The sequence below is a fragment of the Physella acuta genome, unplaced genomic scaffold (genome assembly GCF_028476545.2).
Source record: "Physella acuta isolate Inbredline_101_S28 unplaced genomic scaffold, ASM2847654v3 ptg001863l, whole genome shotgun sequence".
In the NCBI taxonomy this organism is placed as follows: domain Eukaryota; kingdom Metazoa; phylum Mollusca; class Gastropoda; family Physidae; genus Physella; species Physella acuta.
The window spans coordinates 75,613-91,597 of record NW_026733369.1 but is presented as its reverse complement, the minus strand read 5'-3'; the positions used below and the strand labels follow the sequence as shown (position 1 = coordinate 91,597).

Genomic DNA, 15,985 nt, shown 5'->3' with positions numbered 1-15,985 from the left:
AAATGGAAAGACTGCATAAAATCATCCATGTATGGCTCTAGCAACATGCCCCAATGGGCAAACTAAGTGGTAGCTAATGACCATATTTTTCAATTTCCAACTAATGTCCCCAATAAGTTGAAATACAAAGTGACAGCTATTACAAATAGACAGCAGCAGATTTACAAAATTCGTATATTGTCAAAAAAGTTGGTTCTGCCCCAAGTTGAGCATTGAGCACAGAGAACTATGTCCAAGCTACTGCAATTCACATTAGATCAAATAGTAGACAAAAAGAAGCCTTCTGAAACCACCCACTGAGTGTTGGGCCCAATAGCGTCATCCAAACAAAAGTTATTATGTGAGATACGATAACATGTTAGATGGGAAAATATCAACTATTTGTCAAATATATAGATTCTATCTGTAGTCTATATAGATTTACTGTGCTAACTGATAATAATTGTGATTAAGTTTTCTTGCATATGAAAAATAAATTGATAGTAAAGGTATAAGATTTTATATTTAGTAACGTCTAGTTTTATTTATGCCTAAAAAGTATAATAATAAATTACCTAAAACTAAAATTTAGTGTAGAAATGTATAAACTATAATTTTAGTGTCCATCTATCATTGAAATAATAGTTATGCTATAAAAAATATACACATGCAATAATAGATTCTTATATAAAAAGTATACGGGTCAAAACGACCCGCCTTGTAGCCGAATACAGTGAAATAGGGTTGTAGGGATAGGGTTAACTACACACACGTCAAAACTCGTGGGGCAAATACTTAGGTAACACACTGGCCTACATTGGTACAGAATCGAAACGAATAAAAATCAGTTTACCATCAATTCATTATCGATTATTTTTAAAATCCACTTTGTCTATGTTAAAAATAATTTTAGTAACAAGATTAGACTAATATAGAATACGGTAATTAAAAATATAGTTTAAATAATTAAATTAAGCTTAACTAAATGTTTAAACAGCATTAGTCTAATTTTTTAAATTGTTATCAATACCTTGGTATCGAATCAGTGGTTTTGTAAAAGTTAGTGAACCCTACACAGCTACTTCTTGTAAAATCGAAAGGATCTAAGTATGTTTTAGCAGAAAATAAAGTATAATTTCTGCTCAAACTAAATGCAATTCACGATTAATGAAATAAAATAATAACTTATAATTATTTAAAAAATATAAACAATAGTATTAATATGCATTAGAATCAAATTACCGTTTTAAAATATTTACGGAATGTTTCGATTCCCTTCGAATATAAATATCCGCCCGATGACCTTGGAATCCCGTGTCGCTACACATCTAGCCCCTAAGCCGACTTGCCGTGGCGTCATGATAAAGATAGACTAAACGTTTCTAGACTCTAGAATAGGATTGTAGATCATCTTGCATAGTATAAGAAATTAAATATTAGTAAACATCAGACAATAAATATAAGGTACTTAACACAAACAATGAATTGGGATTAGGTTAGCTTGGGTAAAAATTTAGCTAGGTTGTCTGGTCCTCATTGAAGAATCTTCACATAGACTTGACAAATACAAAAATTATTAAATATTCAAGTCTGAGAACAATAGATTTAGAAAAAATCTAGTCATAATCATGATTCATTTAACTAAACCAAGTAAGAGTCTAGTTAAATATATTAATCACCGGATTTAGTTATATTTCTGTAGTAGGCCTAAGCAGTAATTTTTGTTGGAATTGAGATCATCGTGGATGAACAGTAGAAATACAAGATGGAGGTCGACACAACACACGGAGAAGACGGAAATAGTGCGGCCCAGAGGACTTTTTCAGTATAGCCGAACTGATTGTGATTTGAATATCTACTCTCATTGTTTAATAATGATTTGTTTTCCACAGATTCTGTAGTTTTTTTTCAGAATAAATAATGGCCAGTGAAACGGATTGTCTCGACCTACATTTCGCGTTGAAGCTCATCAGGTAGGCGGAAAAAAATGGCCGAAATTGCGACTTTTTCTAATCGTTTAATTCAGAAGTATTTTAAACTTAATCATGACAATTTGCGATGCAAAGTTTTTCCATGTAGATCTAATTATTTTAAATAGTTATCTGTTCGCAGCTAAAGCAATTACATTTACCTAAAGTAAATGGCCTACTTGTATTCATGCAAATTTTGTTATCACGCATGGAGAAAGTTAACCTTTGACCTAACCTTTCAAGGTCGATTGACAAACCGTTTCATTGATTGGAAATCTAATTTTTCTTTTTACGTACAGAATTTAATCATGAGATGCAAATGTATGCTAGATTTAGATTATAATCTTAATGAATTATTTAAAATAAATATAACATCAGTTAGATTCTAGATATTGTTGAGTATCTGAACTTTTGTTCTAATTAAATAAGGCCTAATTTTAGGCCTATTATTACTATTAATTATTTTAGTGGGCTTATTAATTAGATTTGATTAGAATCTAATTATTCTGCTATTTTTACTACAGAGCTAGAGATTTAGATCTACATTATCAATATACTATAATCAGTAATCTAAACTGCACTACATCTAGATACCAAATTTAATAAAGTAATACACAATACATAAGGGACTGGTCAACAGTACTTTGATCGTTCAATGAAATGGCGATAAGTTACAATTGCAGGGCTGGGAGGTTCATAACTGACTTTATTTCTAGTATTCGAGTAGGCCCTATCCAGAAATCTATTTTTAGTACAGAATAGATCACATTGCTCTTGAAAAGTATCTCGTGGGAGTAGTCGAGCTCAATGAGACCTAAATCTAGAATCTACCTGATGAGTTAACAAGAACTTTTCGATAGACCCGTAATGAATAAAAATATCTACTCATATAACTGGGTAGGCTTATAGATCTACTGACTTATAGCATTAAATTTTAAAGTTAAATGGTAATAATTTTATTCCAGGTTGAAATAACTATCACGTAGGCAAATGTTTATAATAAGACCTGTATTTCCATTTACAAAATCATCTAAGGGCATTAACCCACTATTTTTTCCCTCCCTTTAGAAGCCATGGAGTATGGAGCCCAGCTGAGACAATACATTCGTCACTGATATTTACATTTCTGCATCACGCACTAGAAACTATATAGACCTACCATTATTAATTATAATTAACCTATTAAGTTAACAGGTTTTTTTTTGTATACCAGCTTTCATATGTTTACAATGCCCTCCATAACGCTTTTATGTTTGTTTTTCAGATATTTTTGTTTTATACCACTCCTTACTAGATCTACTAGGCAGTGTTTACTGACTGAGCTTGCCAGTTTTTTTACAGATGAGTTTAAGACAGTTAAAAAGATCACTGGTGCTATTATGTCTAGCTTTTGATGCAAAATTCAAGCCATCAAGCAAGGGGATAGAGGTAGTTAAGTTAAATGTTCGATATTTAAGACAAAATAATATATTTATTATTTTTGTGGAAATAAATAAATTATGTGAGTTCTACCTCATGTGTTGTTTTATTTCCTATTTACTATTACCTTATGGTCTAGTAGAAGCATGTTTTTAAATGAGGTTGATTAGCTAAAAATTTGAGACTGAATGTATGAATGTTAGGGATCATGCACATTATGTATAACAAGCAGTATGCTCCAACATAGAGCTGTTAAAATTACTTCTAACACTGTCTTTGACTTTTTGTGCCAAACTCTGCTACCAGTATTTAGAATAGTTGGATGGTTATATGAACATGACTGGCGGGTACATTTCTTTTACCACACACAATACAGCAAGTGTTCAAATATAATAGGATTCCCTAGGGGGGGGGAGGGGGGTCTCTTAGAAATCTACATTATTATGGGCTGGTGGTTTTGTAAAAGGTGTAAGGAGTCAGCAAAACAATTTTAGTTATACTTTTTGGTGCATGATCTATCAGTAGACCTACAAGTACTTTAGAATTGAATTGTCTTATTAAAATTTTGAAGGGATAAGAATAAGAGTTTTTTTTTAAAAATATTTTGTAACAGGCCTAATGATAACAGATCATTACAATTTTACTAATTTAAGGATTTGCTCGTTAGTTTCTTGCTTCAAATACTAAGCACATTTTTAAAAATGCTGATGCAATGATCATGATAGTTTGAGCATGAGTGAATTGAAAAGCTGACATGATATCTTGGTGGCTGCATTAGAGGCAAAGTTTATTTATTGGGAAACAATATTTTGAAAGGCAAAAAAAAAAGCCAAATAAGCTGTTGTTAATAAATTAACATCTAAAGATTTTAAAAAGGCTCTCATGTCTTATCAAACATTCATTGAGCTTATTTTGAATCAGAAGAAACAAAAAGGCATCAAATTAGTGGCTATTATTCTTCTTGTATGTGTGTTCTACCAATGCTGTCATGAAAAATATTGTGCTTATTTATTAGTTTAGACAAAGAAATCACACAATTTGTAAAAAGGCAGACTGGTCTTATAAATCTAAGGTCTATATCAATTTTTGTTTTAATCAATGTACCTTGATCAGCACTATCATTATTGTGAATATATTCTTTTTCAGTTACATAAAGGGTCTATATCTGTATTTAATATTGGTATCCACATAAAACAAGTTGTTTTACTTTAAGTTTTTACAATCTGCATTTTTATTTTCTTGTACAATTAGGCCCACCTATTGACCTTACCATAATTGTTTTATGATGTAGAAATATTTTCACTAGGTTTGTCAAATATTTTTTCCATTTTAGTTTATTTGCTTCAGTTTGGTTAGTATGAAAAGTAAAGTATTTTCATAAATGGACTTATTTATGTAAAAAATGTTTTGAACCTGGCTGTCCATGGGGTAGATAAAATAGAGGTCACTTGGTTCTGTGACCTCTGCATATATAGGGATAATATAATCAGTATTAGCCACCTTTACTTTACCTAACATTAGAGCTGGGTGGACTCAGGGACGTCCTCTGGACTTGAGCCAGGAGTTCGAACTTGAGACTTTTGGGTTAACAATAGTACGCTCCAACATTCGACCACACCATTACATGTTTATGTGATGAAGTTGAAATTAGAATGACTTTTCACTAGTATAGATATATAAATGAAATACAATTAAACAAGAATCTTAAATTTTGCAGAGGATTTTAAAAACTATTTTAGAAGGTTAGTAATTTTTTTTATTTTAAATGTGGGTTAGCTATATTCTTCAAAATGTACTTACATTTTTAATTATTGAAAAATGTGCCTTTTACTAAATCTTGATATCTGATTATTTTGATTTGATTGTTAATCACATGTTCCAATGAACATAAACAATTTTTATACACTTAGTGTATTTTGTTATCCTGAACTAAGGTTTTCATCATGTTTATTGCAGCAGGTCTTAAGTAGGCCTACTGGTACTATTGTACAGAAGAAAAGTTAATGAAATTCCACCTAAAGGATTAGTTCTTTATTTCCCATGCCATAACCTAATTTTTTAAAGTAGTGATGTTTTTTATGTGATTATATAGAACAATAGGCCTACTACAACAATGAAAACCACATTCTAGTTATCAGATTTTTTTACTCTTAACCAATATAAATAACATAAAAGTACATACTAAACTTTTAGCTACTGTTATTGATATTGATAGTGATTCAAAAATATATTTTCTTATTAGTAATATTAGCTTTATAATATAATAAACATTTGCTGTGTTATGTAGGTAATTGTTGATATACTCATGTAAGTGGTGTGTGCAAGTTAATTTGTTTTCTAATATATTGAGCATGAATTGTGCAAAATTGAGTTGAATTCATGCAACATATCTGCATTGATTAAAATGTCAAATGAAACTTCTTTTTAGGTTAACAGTATTTGCATGCTATTAATCAAGTCATTATTTTAGAATCCGTTTTCAGGTGTGCACCAGCCAGTATCAGAGCCCAGTAGGTGTGAAAGAACCTGAAATTCAATGAAATATTTAACTTTTGCAGCCTATATATCTTACTGTTAAAACCTGAAGTTTGGCCAATTCCTAATGTGTCCTGCCTTTTCCCATTTTGGCTGAAAGGTGTGGCAAAAGTAGATCTTTAGTAAATCCATGACATGTGCTGATTACAAATCTACTAATTGCCTTACCCAAAATTATGAAAATATCAGGTATTGACAAACAATTGGCCTATAAGGCAAGGTAAATTGTCTGTCAATTAGGAAACTGGCCTTCTTAGGGTTTAGCAGTGTGATCTGTTACTCAGTATAATATACATGAAAATCAGCTATGAGTGGGGTAAAATTAAGGGAAGTGTGATTGTAAACATGCTAGCATATATTATATAGGGGAAAACACTCAATGGGGTTGGGTAGGTTTTATGCCCATTAGTTACATATTAAACTATTCCTATTTACAAATGAACTTGATGGTGTAGGTTAGTGGGCAGGTTAATTCTGGTTGTCTAAATTGGCATACTTTAAAAATTAAAAGAGGTGAAATGTTAAAAGTGCTTAAATCTTAGTCCACAGTGTATAGACTACTGGTATGTTGAAAGTCCATGATCTGGCCTTATGGGCTATCCTTATAGTTATAGGGTGTCCATTGTACTGAATTAGCTTATTTTTTTACGATACATTTTTACGGTACAATTTGTTTGAATAACCACCTATTTTTTTTCATTCTTGACCTAATTCCAATTTTTGTTTTTCAGATTAATATGAAAACCTCTTTTGCTTTAAAATTTGGTACCATTTTATTGTGAATAAACTTGTAGCCCATTAATTAATTTTTTCTTTTAATTTTCAGATATCTGTTCATTTCAAAAAGTTCTCAATTCCAAACAAAAGTTATTTAATGGTAGTCAGTATTGTAAAAACTGAGGACGGGAGGGGGTGGAAAAATAATTAATAATAAAGACAGTACTGCGAAATTTAAAAATGAAATTAAAACTTAACTATCTATTCTCTTTATTTTATATGCTGGTACTGTAAACTTGTTGTATCACAGATCAAAACTATGTAGTTCAGTTTGGATGATCATATTTCTGTTTCCAGTAACGAACAGAATTGGTAGCTTATGTGAAGAAACTGGATAAAAAGTACAAAACTAACACCAATAAGGTCACAAAAACCAATGGCACTCTCTCCCAAAACCTCCCAAAACACAATATCTTACACTTACAGTTAAACTAGTTTCTAGTACACAACAAAGGAACTTATAAATCAGTCACAGGCATTGTAAATACTAATTAAGATAATAACATCCATATCTTTAATCAACATCAAGTAAACTATGAAAAAAGTAACTTATGAGTACATTTATGGGGAAATTTCAAATGATTAAAAGTAACTTGGATAACACATTACATGAACTATTCCTAACTGCAGTTTTGCAATTTACACAAGTAGAAAAAACCTTTATACTCCATTGATTGGTTAAGCAGTATTTGGATGAACATATTTTCTCATTACAATTTGGTTATTTAAAACAATTTCCTTGGAGGGTTTAATTTGGGGGAGGGGGGGAGGGATTTTAAAAAGAATTACAAGTCATTTATACATTTTTAATTTATGACAATGAAATCCACCATCTCATTGATAGATTTACTAACATTAATTTAATGATGATTTATTGTTTATTTACAGATCTGAACCCTACATTTCATCTTATAAAGTCATGTCATTGAAATAGTTTTCAATATGGTATGTAACATTTATTATTAACACATTATTTTTAAAATTAATATTTTTTTTAAGCTAAATTTTAATGGATATTACACACACTTAAACTACATTTCTGCAATATGTAACTGCAATTTGTTTTTCCATCCCAATGTTTTAGCCACCTATAGATCCACAACAGTTGTTGAGAGCCCTTGGTCCTCTTCTTACCCCTGGTGGGGGTATACGTGGGGCACAAGAAGCATCAAGAATTGCAAGGTAAAGATTTCTGTGTTTTTGTACCTCATTTCTTACACTATTGTAGCTAAGCTAGAGAATGTTCTAATGAATATCATCAATAGGTTTATCTCTATTTAAAAAAAATATTTTCTTGTTTCAGTTTGATGAAAGATGCTACTAAATTAGTGACAAGATGTATTTATTTGAATATACTGCGAGTGACAGAATCACAGGAAGCTCTACAAAAGTAATTTATTATACCTTATGAATTATTGTTTTGACTAGAGTATACTAAAATTAATGTAGCTCTCAAAAAATATTTTTTTAAATGAAATGTTCTGTCTCTTTATTTAAACTGACAGATTTATTGAAGTAGGCGGTTGGAATACATTAAACAACTGGCTAGACAGTGCTCGTAGTGATGGCAATGATCCATTTCTTGGTGAACTATTAGAGGTGTATCTTGTGATGCCTGTCACAGTTGTAATTTTGAAGCAAAACAGTGCAGCCAAGACTATTAAACAATTGAGCAAGACAGAAAATGAAAGTAAGAATAGCTTAATACAAACTGCTTTGCTAAAATAGGAATTTATAATTTGCATACTATTTAATGCATTCACAGCTTTTGCAAAGAGGTTTAATTATTAAAAAATGTTTATACTTTCTTCCTAGAAATAAAAATCCTCTCATCTAAACTGGTTGATATTTGGACTAAAACAATACGTGGACAGAATAATAGTACAGAAGAAGCTGATGGTAAGTTTTAAAGTGTTTCAATTTTTAAAAATGTAAACTGTAATACAGAGTGACAACTCTTGTACAGTGGCGGAACTAGGAAAAATGGGCCACCCCGCAAAAAAAATTTTTTGGCCCCCCCCCATATATGTATATATATATATATACATATATATATATATATATATATATATATATATATATATATATATATATATATATATATATATAACACGCTATCATTCGTGTATTTATTTGAGATTTTGCCTTGTTTTCTAGAACAGTGGTTATTAAACGTAAACAATGTCTGCACTTTATTTCTTGGATATTAGTTGTTGGAGCGCTAGTTTGTCAACACTACCACCGATTCGAGCCAGCTTAGTTGTTGAGGCGCTATCTATTCGCTGCTTGTAAGGCTAAGAGCGGGAGGGGAGGTCTGAGAAAGGAACTTAAAAGGGACAACAAAGCACCGATGTGCTTTTATCCATCAGTACAAAATTTGGGATGGTCTCAAAAAGCCGTCTTAATATCTAGCGGCCTCTCGCGCAATTGATGTTCTTTTCAAAAGAATTTTGCCGACAACAGCCTGTGTTTGATTGTAGGAAAAAGAATATACAAGAGCATAGGATGGTGTCTATAGAATAAAGATACTCCAACCGCAACTACAGTATTCTTTTTTCAAAACAACCATCAGGTTAAAAATGCAAGAAAATTAATTTTAACTAGAAAAAAATTATTATGGGCAGCTGTGGGCCCCCTAAACGGCATGGGCCCCCCGCATTGCGGGGTCTGGCGGCACTGTAGTTCCGCCCCTGCTCTTGTATCAACTAAAGTAATTCAATATTCAAATTAACAAGAATTTTTTTTTTTAAATTAATATATTTTGAAGATTATATATTTAGATTATGTATTTTAATTTTAATGGATATTCTTACATTGGCTTATTTGCCTTATTGAGTTAGCTTGTACAAAACTATCTCGAAAAACCGAACAGCTCCATTCATGTAACATGTCTACTTATAATAGAGTATTTTGATAACATGCATTTGAAGTTATTATTAGTCATGCATAATTTTTCTTTCTCTAAGACTCTAAATGCATATTTTATAAGGGGACTTATTGTATTTCTATTTGCTATTCAAATTCTAGAGAAAAAGAAAAAGAAAAAACACAAAGAAAAAGAGAAGGAAAAAGAAAAAGAGAAGAATGACAAAGACAAGGAGAATGATAAAAAAGAAAAAGAGGAGATGGAAAAAAATAAATCGCGTGAAAAAGACTCAAAAGAAAACAGGGACAAGGATAAGAAAGATAGAGACAGACATAAAGAGAAAGATCGCTCTAAGCGAGAAAAATCAAAGTCTAGCACAGATAGCAAAGAATCTTCATCAAAGAGTACAACATCCGATCCATCAGTCTCAAGTAAAAAAGACATTAGCAGCTCTTCCAAAAAATCTGCTCCTGATGAAACAAAATCTTCATCTTCTAATGTTTCTAGTAAAAATTTGGACAGTGACTTTTTAAAGGATGAAGATTCAAAAAAGCGTCCTAAAACAGTTAAAATGTTAAATACTAAGTTTAGATCTACAGGTCTTTTTGATGAAGAAGAGGAAGAAAGTGACCAAGGAAAAAAGAAAGAGAAACTACCTGCTAAAAGAATAAGGTTTAAAAATTGTTTTCTTGTTAATTGTTATATATAACTATATTGTCAATCATAATTCATTAGTTATAGTAACAGGCATTTTAGAAATGTATTGTAATGTTTTCATTTCTTTACATATTTTTCATTCTATTTTCAATATTATAAATTATTTCACTTATTACAAATTTAATGTAGAATATGTATATATCTCCAATATAAAACAAAAGTATTAATTATAGCAAAATGTCTTAATAACAAGCCCTTACACAAATAATACTATTATCACAGTTTGGATACAAAGCATGAAGAAATATTAGAGAAAAAACCTAGGCTACATTTAACAATGCCCACCTTAGCTCCTACTGGTGCAGATGCTCTGTCTACTACACCACCAGAAGTAACACATGGAAGAATCAAACTTATTGCACCAAAGAGAGGTAAACATTCTACTAGTAAAATTATGTTTACTTAATACTTTTATCTATCAATGCTAAAAAGAAAAAAGAAAAATGTATTTGTCTTGTCATTATCCTAATTATTCTTAAACAGTTTGTATTTTTAATCCTAAATTTCCAACCAAATGCTTATATTATTCATTTGTTTAATTCCAGCACCTGCGCATGAAATTCAAGAAAGCAATGTGTTTATAAATGCCTTACAGCAGTCAACCCTTTCAGGTGGAATAAAAAGGAAGAAAAAACAACTTGCTTCACCATCTACTACTTCTGTTCCTTTATTGTTACGAGGAGTCTCTGGTACAAGTCCACCTCCAGTTACCTCCCCGCTGTCTGCTACATCCCCTCCCCAAAGTACACAATCTGCTGAATCTGGCCCTACTTCCCCTCCATTGTTATCTCCAACCACAGTTATGGCACAGAAATTGCCATCAGTCCCTTCGGTAAATATATTTATTTTTTGGGCTCTCATGTAGGTTAGTGTAGGCTTATGATTTAGGGAAATTTCATAAATAACCCCTCTTTAGGTTATACAAAAGTCTTATTTCTGAACTTATTATACACAGAAGTATTCCAATCTAGTTGACTATTAAAATTTATTCCCGATAGTATTTGGACATGATAAATGCTGTAAAAGGCTCCTGTCATTTGTAAGTTGTCAAAAGTAAATTATACAAAATGTTTTACTGAATTGTTTATGCTCTCCAGTTTTACCGTGATACATTAGAAGATCTACCAGAAAGCTCAAATGAAAAGAAAGAAGTAGAAAAAGGTGAAGAGTCTCCCCCAGCATTAGAATGTATGCAGACAGATGAAAATGTGCCGATTGTTGATATCAAGGATGGAGACCAGGAGATGAATGACGGTGAAGTGAAAGTACCAGGTGAGATGACTTTTCAAGCTATGAAAATAGCATTACATAGCATGGGCTTCGATAATTTATAATGACTTTCATTATACTTTCAATCCATTTCGTGTATCATATACATTAAATATTGTCATTGATTTGTATGTTGTACAGAGAGTAAACCTGATCAAGGTGTGTTGGAGGTGAATGCTGATATAGAGCTTAAACCTGTCAAAGCAAAGAAACCCAAAAAAAATGTCACATGGGCAAGAGAAGCAAACTTAGAAGAATATTTCTATTTTGAATTGGATGAAACTGAAAGAGGTTTGAAAAACTCTTTGTCTTTCTTGTATTTATTTTTCTAACATACTTATTATTATTCTATAATTTGGATCATATTAGGTATTTCTAGAATGTCTGGCTTTCATTGTGCTATTTTTCTCCTTAGAAAATGTCAACAGACCAAAGACTTTCAATGAAATGAAGAAAGAAGAAATGATGTTAGATAGACGTGTAAGTAGCTGATAAACATTACGATTCTGTTTAATTTGTTTTTTGAACCCTCACAAAAATATTTTTGAGTGCTTGATTTAAAAAAAAAAAATGATTAACATGATGTTCAAATATTTTATTTTAAGTTATGTATTTTTTGTTTAGGCCATGGAATCTGCTAAACGCTTCAATAATGACACAATGGTGGAAGTATTACAGGTATTAAAACAATTAGTTTTCTAGGTTTCTGTCTGTAATTATATAATTATACTTTTTTATTAAAAAATTAATAATCTTATCCTTTTTAAGTGGAAGCGTCCTAAACCAATAGACAATGTGATAGTAGTGGTGGAAGCTGGATGTAATAGTGTAGAGAAGCAGATACAGATGGATAGAGAATTGGTAGTCCTATGTGCTCTTTACTTTAACAAGTAAGTCATTGCGTTTTCATATTAATTTATTTAATCATTTTTTAGATTATATATGTTTGATATTTCATTTCCATGATTTGTGTTTAGGGTGCCAGATACACCTAATGAACCTGATCCAGAAATCTCCAATGAAAAATTAGAGACTCAAAATATTCCCCTAGAAGATGTAAGTTTATATTCTAACATTATTATTTTTTGTATAATTTTTTAAAGTTTTAATTCCAAAACTAAAAATTGATATGTTATCTAAACTTGTTAAGCACAATATTTTTAAATTAAGGAATTTATTTTCAGGAAAATGGATCCTGCACTGAATATGAACACACCTATCATAACAACGACCCCTCTTCTTTACCTTATGATCCTGAATTTGGAGGATTGCCACTCCAAAATCATGGCGTACCTCCACTGAATCAAGTTGGACCCATGAGTGGGCTTATGGGTAACATGATGGGCAACAACATGAACAATAATATGGCAGGAAACAATATGGGAAACATGAATATACCACCTCATATTAGTCATATATTAAACACATTACAACAACAGGCTCAAGAAACTCGGGACCCAGTGATACTAAATCTTCAGGGAATGTTATCCAGTGTACTGGTAGGTTGCATATTACTTCATATAGTTTATTTTGTTTTTTAATTACCGGAGAAAACATTTCCATAACATTTGAAAAATTGTATTTTACTTTGGTATTAAGTTTTCAAAACTGCTGCTCAATTTTGTTTACTCCATTAAGCTAATGTATATATTTTGATTTCCCTATTTGTAATTTTAAATTATTTATTTGTAATAAAACAATGTTTAGTACATCTGGTTCTAAAGTTTTTTTTTGTTTTATTATCTTTTAGCAAAGCACAAATCCTCAAGATAGTGGTATGCTTGTAGACAGGATACTTAATGCGCTAGAACCTTTTAAGAATCAGATACCAGGTGAGTAGGAGTTGTACATTTGGCTCAAGCAATAGTTGGACAATTCTTTATAATTTAAATGTGAGCATTATAAATCCATTATTATATTTCTTTCAGGTTTAAGCAACTTAATTAATTCTGTGACTGGAAATGGCATTGATCCTAACATGGGAGGTCCCAGATTTATGGGACCCAATCAAATGGGAAATCCTAGACATGGACTCTTGGGGTCTGCTCCACCAGGTTTCAATATGATGGGCGGTGGTGGAGGTGGAAATATGAGACCTAATGTGCCAGGTTTGTTTTATTTTAATTCATGCTCATTTTTATGTTGTTAACTCCTACTCTTTATTTGTTGTATTTTTACAAGTTTTTATACAACTTGTTTTCTCATGCTTTGTCATGAGTAGAAGCTGGAGAGCAAAATTTCAACCACATCTACCAGACCTATTTTCTTTCAATGTTGGCTCAATGACAATGCAATTTTGCATAAAATTTGACTTAATTAGATCATTAATTAATTGTTAATGTATTAAGGTTCCATAAAAAAAACATGTTGCTATATTTAAGAAGCGACCACTGCTTTTCTTTTTAGTTATTTTAATGGTTGTGCATTATCATATAAAAAATATATAAAAGTAGAACATAAATGGTTTTTATTAAATGTACATTAATAACCAATATTTAAACTACTAAAAAGAAAATCATGGTTCGCTTATATTTTAGCAAAGAAATGCTTTACACTATATAGTGACCCATGATTTTCTTTCAATTTTTTTTTTCAATTCTTTAAAAATTTTAATGCAATAAAATTACACTTGACTCAAAACAGTTGCACACCTAATGAACACAAACAATGAGCATATAATAGCGCTTAAAATTAGTACTTGATAAAGCAAACTTTAATTAATACTTTAAAAATTAATTAAGCATCCAATTAAGTCAAATTTGCAGCCACATTACATTACCGTCCGATCTTGACCCACATGCCAAACTTAAAAGAAATTGGTCTGACAGATGAACAAAGCACTACAAATAGAGGAAGCAAGTTAATTAAAAGCTTTTAAAAACATTTTCATTTTGTTAGTATAATAGTTATTTTTAGGTAGGGTGGGTGTAGAACGGTATGATTGTCCTTTAGAAACAGGTTTTGTGACAACATATTACAGAAGTAAAATAAAAAGGTGTTTTTTTTAAGATGATAAAATTGCGTTTGAAATGAAATGCTAAACTTCATTATCTTAAAACAGCTGACTTACTTACAAACTTGTAATAAATTACAGGACCTGGACCCATGATGGGAAATAATGGAGGAATGGGAGGCAACTATTACATGGGTGGAGGTGGAGGTATGCGAATGGGAGGTCCACCTAATCAATGGAGAGGCAGATCAAGACCATTTGGAAAAAGAGGTATTATATGAATTAAAACAGTTCACTTGAATATGGGCACTAGCCTGTCATTATTTGTCTACTTTACTTTTATTGAATATAGCCTAATTATTCTGTGTAAAATTGTATGAGTTTTTTTATAAAGAGATTTTTATTAAAGTTTTTTCCATATAAATAAATATGATCATTGTAATTTTTAAAATTAATGCATTCTTTCTTTTGTTTCAGGTGGCCAGAGAAATGTTGTTTGTCAGTTTTATGTGAAAAAGGGAAATTGTAAATATGGTGACATTTGTCAATTCATTCATCCTGGCCCTAGTTCATAGCACAAGCTTAATTTTAGTTGATTTAATAAATTGAGACTGAATCTGTACACACAGTGCGACATGTCCACATTCCAGCCTCAACTCATTCAGGGAAGTGGTTACTGTGTTCATGTTTCCCCAACAGCTGAGTTTGTCATGAGATGCCTGTTCTGCTGCCTGCTTGTTATACAAGGATATGAAAGATAGTTTGAAAGAACTATTGTTGTTATTTGTGAAGTATTTTATAATATGAATGCTAGGTTTTTTTATCAATTTGTTGCTTTTTCTAAGTGTAAATTATGAGGTGTACTAAGTAGCATTTATTTAAAATACATGCAATTTCTTCGTTATAAAGTGCAATTTCTTACACAAATCCTTCTGAATATGCTGTTCAAAATAAACTGCTCATTTATTTCATTTTGTAATTCGTAAAAATATTACAATAAATGTTAATGACATTAATTATAATTTTTTAGTAAGAAAATATTTCTCATAGCTTTTTATTTACAGCAGTATATAAAATATTGTATAAAATGTCTATCACATATTAGTCCTTTTATAAATAAATAATAAAAAAATTGCCAGCTGATCTATGGAGCAACACTAATGCTTTACTTAAGCAATATTAATTTTACCTAGGGAAGAAATCATTTTAAAAAAGCATATTCTGAATTATTTAAATTGATACATGTGCATATTGCATAGCTTCAACTTCAAATAATTTTTTGTTCAGTACAAGTTATTTGGATTAGACTAAGGTACTAAAATGTAATCACATAGACTAATTGATTAGACAAATAGAACAAGAATGGTGCCAAACCTTTTTTTGATGTAGATATGTACAGAATGTTGCTAGTCAACATTTTAATTTTGTTGCTGTAAATAATACTAATTCATTGCAAAATTGTTTAAATAAAATAAACCTTTACATATTTTTTATCGTGTT

General features: G+C 30.8%; 1 protein-coding gene across 4 annotated transcripts; it reads left to right on the top strand.

Annotated features, from left to right (window-relative positions):
* The first annotated feature begins 1,294 nt into the window (after positions 1-1,294).
* On the top strand, positions 1,295-15,973 carry LOC131930866 (serine/threonine-protein phosphatase 1 regulatory subunit 10). Of its 4 annotated transcripts, none has more exons than XM_059287529.1 (20): positions 1,295-1,443; positions 7,569-7,625; positions 7,765-7,862; positions 7,984-8,070; positions 8,186-8,370; positions 8,496-8,579; positions 9,708-10,218; positions 10,486-10,634; positions 10,809-11,095; positions 11,361-11,535; positions 11,674-11,823; positions 11,948-12,012; positions 12,157-12,210; positions 12,301-12,422; positions 12,510-12,588; positions 12,717-13,031; positions 13,283-13,364; positions 13,461-13,640; positions 14,627-14,755; positions 14,963-15,973. In XM_059287529.1, the coding sequence occupies exons 2-20, from the start codon at positions 7,623-7,625 to the stop codon at positions 15,058-15,060; spliced, it is 2,853 nt and encodes a 950-aa protein (XP_059143512.1). In that variant the 5' UTR covers positions 1,295-1,443; positions 7,569-7,622; the 3' UTR covers positions 15,061-15,973. The 4 variants fall into 4 exon arrangements, with proteins under 4 accessions (XP_059143512.1, XP_059143509.1, XP_059143511.1 ...); XM_059287526.1 differs by having other exon boundaries at positions 9,702-10,218; XM_059287528.1 differs by having other exon boundaries at positions 1,295-1,629; positions 9,702-10,218.
* Positions 15,974-15,985: the final 12 nt, after the last annotated feature.